At 54.3% G+C, this 11424-nt stretch overlaps 1 protein-coding gene across 1 annotated transcript; it reads left to right on the top strand.

The window, feature by feature from the left end:
- Positions 1–8466: 8466 nt before the first annotated feature.
- Positions 8467–10191, top strand: FZD5 (frizzled class receptor 5; the record flags this gene model as incomplete). The annotated part of the gene is made up of 1 exon (XM_080621064.1): positions 8467–10191. The coding sequence occupies one exon, from the start codon at positions 8467–8469 to the stop codon at positions 10189–10191; it is 1725 nt and encodes a 574-aa protein (XP_080477190.1).
- Positions 10192–11424: the final 1233 nt, after the last annotated feature.

Raw genomic sequence — 11424 nt, 5'->3', positions numbered from 1 at the left:
CACAGAGGTAGTTTTGGACCACTGTCTCTCTGCTGGTAGAGACTGAAAATACCTCATCATTGCCTCCGTTAGCTACAGGGACAACACTCTCCTCTCTCTAAGATACCTGAGAAATGTAAGAGATGCAGCTGCTTCTCCAGTACCAGTCTTTTCCCATGACCTGGAAGTGGCAGCCACTCTGTATGTCTATACAAAATGGGTTTGATTGTATTAGAACAGTGAAAATAAGATTCACAACCAAGACTTTTGGTCTGTCCAAAATCCCATCACGGGTTTCACACGAGGCTGAGGACAGCACAGCGGGCATCAAGGACTTGGCTGGCATTGCTGGGACGGCTCCCACAAAGCAAACAGGATCAGGGAGCTCACAGAGTACGTGTCTCGCAGATAAGAGCTGGTTGAAGGCACTGTCTCACAACACGGAACGTGCCTGTCTCTCACCAGCCACAACACGTCCTCTCTCTGCTAATTAGCAGCATCCCTGGCAGAGTCTCAGCTGAAAGGATTACACTGTCTTCTCACCTTGCCCTCTCCCTTCCTCCCCCAGAGAGGGATGTTCAGCCCTGTTGGGATGCAGCCTGGCTGGCACAGGTAAGGAATCAGCCTTCTTCCCCTCTAGACTGCACCTCTACCAGGAAGGGGTTTCATCTCCAGGACCATCAGCCTGGCCCTGACTGAACGGACGTGCAGCCTCACATCCCTGCAGTGTAGCACTGGAGGTTGTCAGCCTAATGTGCTCTAGTGGAATGGAAACAGAGGGCAGCGTCTGCAGCAGGAGCCAGAATGGTCTTTTTCCAGCTCAGGACTGGAGGGTTGATTTCCCAGCTCTATGTAGCCATAAGGGCAAATCACAGAACTTTCCTATCTGCAAAAGCAGGCAGAATTACCTGTTATTTCTTCTGTATTTTATGTTCCTTGGCTGCTCAACCTGAGAGCTGCTTGTACTGCAGCTGCGTTCAGCACCCAGCAAATAATGAGGTGGTGTGGCAGAAGCTCGCATGGTAGTTTTTCCGAGTGCACTCCGTGGGTCCTGTCTGTGTCGTGACAGTGTAGTGAGGGCTGGGGTCTGGCAGTGCCAGCCTCTAGGAGGCATGGAGGAGGGCTACTCCACCATTGTCATGCCATGAGGAAGATGCTGACCTGTGTGAACCCCATCTCTGCAGCGGTTGTGCTACCTTTTTTGTCAGCTTGCTGCTTACATACAACCAGTTTGATTGTATCAGTCTGGTGAAAAGAGCCTGTATGAGGACCACACAGCCTCACGTCAAAGATTTTGGCACCCCTGTGCTAGCACTTGTAGAAGGATTGAAGATATTTTAGGGCACTTTCTTGCACCAACAAGACATATCCCAAGCAGGGCAACATCGCTGTGCACTTGATGGTGCTGCACATGGCAGTGAAGTACAGGATATAGAGAATGTGTTCCTTCTTTCTCCCAACAAATCTCTTGAAGTGCCCCGATTCTGTGAGACTAGTCCCTGCTAAAGCTACTGCAGTTTAAAATTGAGCTCTGTGGATCACTTGCATGTATTAATTCTTCACATCTAATACCTGAATGTGAAGGTTTCTAGCAACATCCTTTGACCTGTGTATTACATTATCCCATGACTTGCAGGAGGAAGTAATCAAAACATGTATAATTCCAGCAAGTGCTAATTACCTTTTCATCTGTTTCTGCCTCTTTTTGCTTGTGTTCAATAAATGTTGATTATGCAGGGATTTAAATCTGTGTTTCAACATAATTTGGTTCATTTGATGTAAATGACACGCCTCACTAAGCCTTAGCTCCAGATATTCCTCCAGCCCTATGTCAGGCACTTCAAGGATGTCAAAAGCAGATATGGAGAATCTGAAGTGCCTGGTCTTAGCATGAATGCCTGAAAGGTCAGGGAGAGGACATTGTTTCAGCAGGTCTCTGGCCTTGATACCTGCTGGTTCAGGAAAACCTGAAAACACAGCACGTGTGTATTGCATATGGACTTCCTCCTTCTGGGGTACTGCAGATGAGTGTGCCTGCAGGATGAAGCTTTCAGATACTGTGTGATTTTTAATTGCCTCTGGTCTTGAGTGGGAAATGTGACATATTGTAAAGGAGTTCAATTGCCAGGGGATAGGTCTGTAACAATTTCTGGAAATAAAGATTCCTTAAGGTTGCCTCAAAAAGGTCCAGAATTGCTGCACTTGGGAAATCTGGATTATAGCATCTTAAGAGGTTAAGACAGACTGAACTTGAACTACTCTGCTCTCGTGAGACCTCACTTGGAGCATTGTGTGCAGTTCTGGTGTCCTCAACATAAAAAGGACATGGAACTGCTGGAACAAGTCCAGAGGAGGGCCACGAGGATGATCAGGGGGCTGGAGCACCTCCCGTATGAAGATAGGCTGAGAAAGTTGGGGCTGTTCAGCCTGGAGAAGAGAAGGCTGCGTGGAGACCTCAGAGCAGCCTTCCAGTATCTGAAGGGGGCCTACAAGGATGCTGGGGAGGGACTCTTCATCAGGGACTGTAGTGACAGGAAAAGGGGTAACGGGTTAAAACTTAAACAGGGGAAGTTTAGATTGGATATAAGGAAGAAATTCTTTACTGTGAGGGTGGTGAGGCACTGGAATGGGTTGCTCAAGGAAGTTGTGAATACTCCATCACTGGCAGTGTTCAAGGCCAGGTTGGAAAGAGCCTTGGGTGACTTTGTTTAGTGAGCGACTTTGGTCTGTGTTGAGAATACAATCACAGAATCATAGAATAGTTAGGGTTGGAAAGGACCTTAAAATCATCAAGTTCCAACCGCCCTGCCATGGGCAGGGACACCTCACACTGGAGCAGGTTGTTCCAAGCCTCATTCAACCTGGCCTTGAACACTGCCAGGGATGGGGCTGATAAAATATTGCTACTGTAACAGATACTGACTTAACTTTGGTGTAAAACAAGCAAATAGAAACAAATTTCCAAAGGCTGTGATGTGGGGCAGGGCAGGACAGGGCAGGGAAAGCATTGTGCCAGAGCTGAACTTCTTTGAGCAGTTTCGCCCCAAAGGTGTCTCATGGCAAAGGGGGCAGAAAAAGGAAATACCTGTTTAAGATGGCATTGGTTAAAGCACAGTTGGTCTGAAGATAAAGCAAGCAGTAATTAGTCTTTGTTGTTGTTATTATTACTGTTGTTGTTGTTATTTCATAGGGGCATTTGATTGCTCCCACGTGTGAGTTGGGGTTTTGTTTTACTTGCATTCAGAGTCGAAGCTGGTGTGAGCCAGCACCAATCTTTGCCAGGCAGTGAAGCCAAGATCCTTCACACCTGCTGAGAAGCCTGGCCAGGGGTTGGGCTTCTCAAATCTGCACCTGTCTTCAGAAGCCAACACTTGCGTTTCTGCATGGCAGTCCCCAGGGAAGTGGTGATGGTCCCACCTCAGATGCACATAGAGGTTAGATGGGCCATGGTGGAAGCCATGGCTGTTCAGGTCACTTTTGCTGGACATTCAGATCACACAGGGCAAAACTTGAGTGGTGCGTGGGAAATGCTCTGCTCTCGGAGCTGGGAAATGGCCTGAGCTGCTGAGAGCACGAGAGGGGCAAGCTCCGGCCCCTTGGTCAAGAAAAAATCTCAGATTTCATGCTTCAAGGTTGCTCATTTGGCAGCTTTCCTGAGAGCACAATTCAGTTACAGCTATAAGCATACAAATGTATGTGTGGTACAATTACCCTGCTTGGAATTCCCAGCGGAGCAAAGTCTTTAACACTGGAAAATACTTGGAGTAACTTCTTTGCAATGTGTAGAGCAGCAAGCATTTCAGGAACAATCTGACTGTGTATTTAAGCAGTCATTACTACCTTCTGGGTAAATAACACATGTTTTTAAAATGGTCTCTATACACAATAGCCTCTAACACAACAAATCCTAATTGCTCTGAAGGACCCATTAGGCTGTACCGGGTCAATTCATGGCAGAGTTTTGTTGAAAGTCACTCACCCTGTTGTTACATAAGCCACAATTTGAAAGTCCATAAATAAGTATTTGCCCAATGAAGAGTGAGGGCTTTGCCAGGGCCATGCTAATTTATCATGTCAGCTTCACTGTGAGGCTGTTTTCTTCTCAAGGGCCCATGTGAAAAAGAAAAAAGAAAGAAAAGGAAAAAGAAGCACAACGCGATGTGTTTCTAAACCTGCAGACCTGAAAAGGGCCAGGCTGCAGTGTGCTCCCCAAGAAAATCAAATGTAAAGTTCACTGCCTCCTCCCAGTCTCAGCATTGGACCCTTCCTCATCTTCAGCCACCCGTCCTGTGCCTTTGGGCCAGGGCCCTGATCCTGCCTCTGCCTTGTGCATGCTGTGGCGGTGGCACCCTGGGGCAGGAGCACCACTTTGGTGTACCAGCCTCACAGAAAGGGGTCCCAGTGCCTAGGGAGACCAACAGAAACAGATTATGTACATTTTATGTGCACTAGTATATACAGCTGTTGTTAAGTAATAATTGACGAGTCCAGCAAGATGAGTTTCAAATGCAGTCATTCTTTCTGATTTTACTTCAGTCTTATTTATCTGAACTTTGCATTTACAAGCTGCAGCACTTGTGTCAGGCATTACTAAAGTCTGTGTGCTGCTGGAAATTAGGGTTTTTTCCATTAATTCACTCAGAAGCCATTTAGTTCCATGTAGCTTTTTGAATATGGCTATAGTTTGGCATGGTTTGGTTTTCCTATTGTAAGGTGTGTAATTATAGAGGTATATATAAAACCAAACAGAATTGGTATAGGTCAGGAATTTTTAGGGAATTTCAACAAGGCATCTAAGGTGAAAAGCATTCAAGTGATTTAAATCTGGATTCCTGTCCCCAGCCTAAGTTTTAAGTCATTTGGGCACATGAGATAATGCTTTCCCTTGCTGCTGTTGCTCTTAGGTAGGATCCTGGTGCCCATGGTCCCTCTGCAGATGCCATCAGTGATTCCTATTGGGCTGTGCTCAGGAAGGTCTAAGAGTTACCCCATCTCCTACCTTCAAGGTCCCTCCTTCCTGCAGGGCAGCAAGGACTTTGGTCTCTCATTCAGGAGTCCTGCTCCAGGTCCAGTTATGGAAAGTCAGTCTCAGTGCCGAGGTTTGCAGTGCTGGCCTTACAACTCGCAGATGGGAATGCAGACGCTTGCCACAGGTGGAAATAGAGGCACAGCCGTCTTGATGCAGCATGCAACCATGTCCTGTGTGTAAAGGTAGTATCAGTCTCCTTTTGTACCAGTACATGGTGGGTCAGCTGTGCTGGAGCTGGCTGGGGGCTTCACCATAATGCCAGACATGCTGGTTGTCCATCCGTGTACCCCGGCAGGCAGTAAGGCCTGGTGCAGGTCTTGTGCTGCTGCAAACACCCCTGTGGTCCCCAGCACTCCTCACTCGAGCAGTTCATTATAAAGGGTCACTGCTACTTCGAGCAGCACCTGAGCTACCACAGCCTCCAGTGGGGGTGATGGGCACCAGCACTAGGAGCCCACAGTCACCTGCACTGGGCCCCCACTGCTCCCTTCTTTGGAGCCAGGGACTGGTCAGCAGTACAAACAGAACTGGGATTTGCTGTTCCAAGCAGGAAGGATTGAGGTCCTACAGCAGCAGGGGCAGGAGGTTCTGCCCTGCTTTGGTATACACAAAGCCAAGAGCAAGATCAGCATACCCTGGCTTTATCCCTGCCCAGAGCCTGGGCTGAAAAGCTCTTTGCACAAGTCCACAGCGTTCTCTAACAAGAGCAAGGGCAATAGCTAGTCTTTACAAAGGGAGCTCGCCTGGTCCTTTGCTAAAGTCTGTCAGAAGTCACAGTGCCCTCACAAAGGCTGTTTGTGCAGGTAAACAGAGTAGGCTGACAACACAGCAGTGAAAGAACCAAATACAGAAATATTTACCACTTCTTCACTTTCTGCTTCTACCAGAAACCACTGCCCCCAAGCTGGAAATGCCTCAACAGGTGGAACTTAGTCTATGAGGACACATATATTGTCAGCCTGTATCCTGTGGGTTGGAGCCATGAGCAGGGACTAGCTGGATTTCCTAGCAGACCTGTCTAGTGTGATGGAGCTTCACGAACTCCTCCACACACGGATTAAAGCCATTTCCTGATAATTTGTAGAGGTTTTAATAACAACAGCATATTTTTAGGGGCACGAAACAGGTTCTGTTTTGTTGGCTGGGTACAACAGGTTTTGTGCAGGCACAGCTTGTGTCACCGGTGGTGCTGGATGTGCTTAAAGCACTGTACTCTCATACTGCACTGTAGAGATTAGTAACGAGCCTATCAACTGTACTTGCACTTTCACCATCTTCAGTTCTGTTCTGGTTGCTCTGCTGTGTATTCATGAAAACAAAAAGGAAGCAGAAGCACAGAGCAAGCCAACAGATGTCTACCTGGTTTTTAATTGGGTTTTATGTGTCTCCAGTGTAGCCAATATAGCATTATTTACAGCCAGGCTCTAAGAATTAGATACATCTGGAGGAGTGGTGAAACCTGAACCAGGCTACAAGAATTGATAGATTAGCTGAAATGAAGAGCACCCCCATTTCCCCTTCTTATCTTCCCCCTTTCCACCTCTATACCTGTTCCTCATTGTGTGTCAAATCAAACCAAGATACTGCCCAAGGGAACGTTTGAAAAATTAAAACTACCAGCAGAAAAAGAGAATTTCTGCTCTTATGGAGCTTCATCAGCATTTTCTAATTGTACAGCAATGATGATAATAAAAAGGCTGCCCTCTGCTCTCAGCTGTAATTTAGATAATCAACTGAAAGCCATAATGAAACTGTGATTGCTTTCTGCTGGGCTGCTAGTCCACAGAAACTCGTTGGGGAGAATTGAAAGTTATAGCTCCTGCTACAGGGATATGTCACTGTGCTCCAAAGGAACATGTGGCTGGTAATTCTCTTCTCTGCAGTTCTATTACAGGCAAAACTTGCAGCATAAAGCAAAGAGGTGTAGGGACTTGAGCCTTTTTTTGCCTTTTTCTTTCAAACAAAAACTGGTTGTTAAGCATCAAGGTCAGCAGTGCCACATGGTATACACATCTAGGCTGGGTGGACTCGCAGACACAAAGGATTTTGGAGGAGGGAATGAGATCTCTGGCCTTAAAATTGCTGGGGACTTTGGTGTGTGGTAGCAGCAGTCAGTGCCCATAGGCAGAAGGGCCACTAGCCACAAGGGCAGTAGGCAAGCCAGGTTTTACCTCTGCGTGGAAGGCAGGGGCTAAGCCCTGCTCTGAGTCTTTGCTTTCTGGGCATATTTGGGGTGTTGGTGTTCTGCAGCACCAGGGCTGAATGTGAGCTGTCCCTTTATGCGATGTGCTGTGTATATGTCTTGACTAGCAAATCCAATGCTGTATGTGAGTACTCTGGTCTAACTTGCCCTTCCATCCCCATCTGCTGAGGAGGAGTGACGAGCTCCTGTGCAAGGGCTTGGGAGCAGCCTTTCTGCTTGGCCAGAATAAGGTTGCTGCCATAGCGGGTGCAGCCTGTGACTCCCACATCTGTGTTTTGAAGCAAGTGTTCCCCTGCATGCCCTAGATGTGCCGCGGAAGTCTCTGAAAACCGGGCTGTAACTTCGCTGTTTGCTCAGGTTCCTCACATGAGGCAGCCGAGCGCGATCCCCGCGGTCGCTCTGGCAGGAGCCCGCGTGTTCCGGGGCTCTGGGGAAGGCTCTCTGCCCCGGTCAGGGTCTCTCGAAAGCGCCGGGTTCTCGCGCTTGGTTGGTGAAACGCCTCCCGCGGCCCCCTCCCGACGGAGCGCAGGAATGCGGCAACGCCGCCGCCCGCTCCGTGCCAGCTGCGCGGCGCGGCAGAGCCGGTTCCCCTCCTTCCCGCGGAGCCTCCACGTTGCGGGAGGCGGGCGCCGGGGCGCGGGCAGCGGCAGGCGGAGCCAGCGGGAGGTGCTGCCGCGGCCCTTGTACTGGAGCTCAAGAACGGCTACCGGAGCAAGGCAAAGGCGGGGCAGGACTCGCGCGCGGCTCCGCCGGCCCAGGGTTCCCCTTTTGCCCCGTCCCGTTACGGCGGGGTGAGGCCCCTTTCGCGCGGAGAGGGGCTGAAGGCTCCGACAAGGAGGGGGTGAAGCGGCACCACCGCAGGCACCGCCTCCGCCTCCTCCTCCAGCCGCTGCCCCCGTCCCGCTCTGCCCTTCACGCCGACAGGGGCGAGCGGAGCCCTGCACGGACAGGGCGCAGGTCGGAGCTGTCGGCGCTCAGGCAGCGCCGCCGCGGGTTCGGAGCGCGGCGGGACGGAGAGCCCCGCGCGGGGCGGGGCCACGGGCGCTCCCGGGGCGGGGCCGGGGAGGGGGGCGTGCCGCGGGGCGGGGCGCGGGCGCGGAGCGGTGCGGGGCCGCCCGGCCGCTCCAGAGCTCAGGTGGCGGCGGCGGCGGCGGTGGAGGTCCTGGTCACGGTCCCGGTGCCGGCGGGGCCCCTGTCCCGGCGCGGCGGCTGCAGGTGGCCGGGGCATGCGGCGGCGGTAGGACGGGCGGCGGCGATGGGCGGCCGGGGGCTGCCGCTGCTGCTGGGGCTGCCGCTGTTGCTGGGGCTGCCGGCGGCGGGGCGCGCCGCCTCCAAGGCGCTGGTGTGCCAGGAGATCACGGTGCCGATGTGCAAGGGCATCGGCTACAACCTCACCTACATGCCCAACCAGTTCAACCACGACACGCAGGACGAGGCCGGGCTGGAGGTGCACCAGTTCTGGCCGCTGGTGGAGATCCAGTGCTCCCCGGACCTGCGCTTCTTCCTCTGCAGCATGTACACCCCCATCTGCCTGCCCGACTACACCAAGCCGCTGCCCCCCTGCCGCTCCGTTTGCGAGCGGGCCAAGGCGGGCTGCTCGCCCATCATGCAGCAGTACGGCTTCGCCTGGCCCGAGAGGATGAGCTGCGACAGCCTGCCGGTGCTGGGGGACACCGAGGTGCTCTGCATGGGCTACAACCGCACGGAAGCCACCACCCTGCCGCCTTTCTTCGGGAAGCCCACGCACCCGGCCAAGGATGCAACCAAAAACCTGGTGCCTCTTGATGGGCAGCGCCCCTCGGGGCTGGACTGTGGCCGGACGTGCAAGTGCAAAGCTCCTCTGATCCCCATCAACAAGGAGTCCCATCCGCTGTACAACCGTATCAGGACAGGGCAGGTACCCAACTGCGCCATCCCCTGCTACCAGCCCTACTTTACCCAGGACGAGAAGACTTTTGCCACCTTCTGGATCGGTCTCTGGTCCATCCTCTGCTTCCTGTCCACTTCCACCACTGTGGCCACCTTCCTCATTGACATGGAGCGCTTCAAGTACCCTGAGCGCCCCATCATTTTCCTCTCTGCTTGCTACCTCTTCGTCTCTGTGGGCTACATCGTGCGGCTGGTGGCAGGGCATGCCAACGTGGCTTGCAACTCGGAGCACCACCACATCCACTATGAGACCACAGGCCCTGCCCTTTGCACCGTGGTTTTCCTTCTCCTCTACTTCTTTGGCATGGCCAGCTCCATCTGGTGGGTCATCCTGTCCCTCACCTGGTTCCTGGCAGCTGGCATGAAGTGGGGTAATGAGGCCATTGCCAGCTACGCACAGTACTTCCACCTGGCCGCCTGGCTTATCCCCAGCGCCAAATCCATCGCTGTGCTGGCGCTCAGCTCCGTGGATGGTGACCCGGTGGCTGGGGTTTGCTACGTGGGCAACCAGAGCCTGGAGAACCTGCGGGGCTTTGTGCTGGCACCGCTGGTGGTTTATCTCTTCACTGGCAGCCTCTTCCTGCTGGCTGGCTTCGTCTCACTCTTTCGCATCCGCAGCGTGATCAAGCAGGGCGGCACCAAGACTGACAAGCTGGAGAAGCTGATGATCCGCATCGGCATCTTCACCATGCTCTACACCGTGCCTGCCACCATCGTCATCGCCTGCTACATCTACGAGCAGCACAACCGGGAGGCGTGGGAGCGGGCTCAGAACTGCTCCTGCCCGGGGGATCCCCACCGCCCCAAGCCTGACTACGCTGTCTTCATGCTCAAGTACTTCATGTGCCTTGTGGTGGGCATCACCTCTGGTGTCTGGATTTGGTCTGGCAAGACGCTAGAGTCCTGGAGGCGCTTCACAGCCCGCTGCTGCCGCGCCAGGAAGCCCGTGGGCGCCTCGGTGTATGGTGAGGCCAGCCCGGCACTGGCGGGCAGGACGGTGCTGCCCAGCATGGCCTCCTACCACAAACAGGTCCCGCTGTCCCACGTGTGACCGAGGGAGCCTCGATGACCCCAGCCACAGGAAGGAGAGGGTTACAAAGACCCTGGGCCACAGAAGAGGGGCTGGCAGCTGGGCCATCCCGGCATCCTCAGCCCCTGTATGGTAGTGCTGCCTGGGACCAAGTGTGTGTGCCCGCAGGGCACGGAGCAGCCCCAGGCAGGGCAGGGAGAGGTGTTCCCAGCAATGTAGGGGCAGAGGGGCAGGGAAGCCTGGAGCCCGGCACCATGGTGTATGCCCCATTTAGGGTCCCATGTTCTGCCTGGGGTCCGAGGGTGCTGCTGCCTATGGGCCGGCCGGGTGGCAGGTAGCCCTTGAGCACTGATTTGTTTCCCACCGGGGGCCTCTGGGCAGGTTTTGCTGGTGCTGGGTGAAGGGGAGAGCTGCAGCAGGCAGGGCAGGTGGTGACCCCAACCCCAGGTGATAGTGGTGCTGGTACTGGCACCGAGCTGCTCACCAGAGCCTGGAGGGGTGAGGGGGGGCCGGGGAGAGCTGGTAGTGGGGGCTGCCTTCCTGCTGGGCTGCAGCAGAACGGTGTCCCTACAGCCCCCGGAGCCCCGGTACAGCTCCGTGTTGTGGAGCAGCAGGACAGAGGGAGCTGTGTGACCAGGGGCTTCGCGGGCAGTGGTGGGGCAGGAGGGAGGAGCTGCAGAGGGGAGCTGCCACACAGCCCTCGAGGCGGGCAGGGATGGGGTCCCAGCTGCCTGCAGCGCAGATGGGAACCAGGCAACCCCAAGGTCCCTTCTCCCCCCCCGGGCCGTGCATGCCGGCTCTCCCCGGGCCGGGGCTCGGGGCCGGGCAGGGGATGGTGCTGGTGGGGCTCAGCTCATAGCACCAAATCCCGGGTTCAACCAGTGCTCTGCAATGGGCAGCCGGCTCCACCACCCTGGAGCCCTCAGGGGCTGTGCGGGTGACGAGGCGGCTGTCCCAGCACCGGGATCGCAGGGAGCCCTGGGCACCGCTGGCCTCAGCACCGGGAGCAGCCTCCTCCTGAGCCGCCGTGTGCCTGGGAAGCGGCCGATGCTGCTCCGCGCCCCTGCTCTGCAGAGGGGTGATTTTCTCCCTCCCCGCTCGTGCTGTGCAGGTTACGTGGGGTGAGGCAGCCCCAGCACCTGCCCCTGGCCTGCCCAACCGAGCGGGTGCTGTGTGCATGGGGGTTCCGAGCCGCGCTGGGGAGCCGCTGGGTTTGCCACTTCTTGCAGCTTCAACACTTGGTGCTGCTTTTTC

This window comes from Psittacula echo (genome assembly GCF_963264785.1).
Source record: "Psittacula echo genome assembly, chromosome: 6".
In the NCBI taxonomy this organism is placed as follows: domain Eukaryota; kingdom Metazoa; phylum Chordata; class Aves; order Psittaciformes; family Psittacidae; genus Psittacula; species Psittacula echo.
This window is presented reverse-complemented; position numbering and strand designations above follow the sequence as displayed.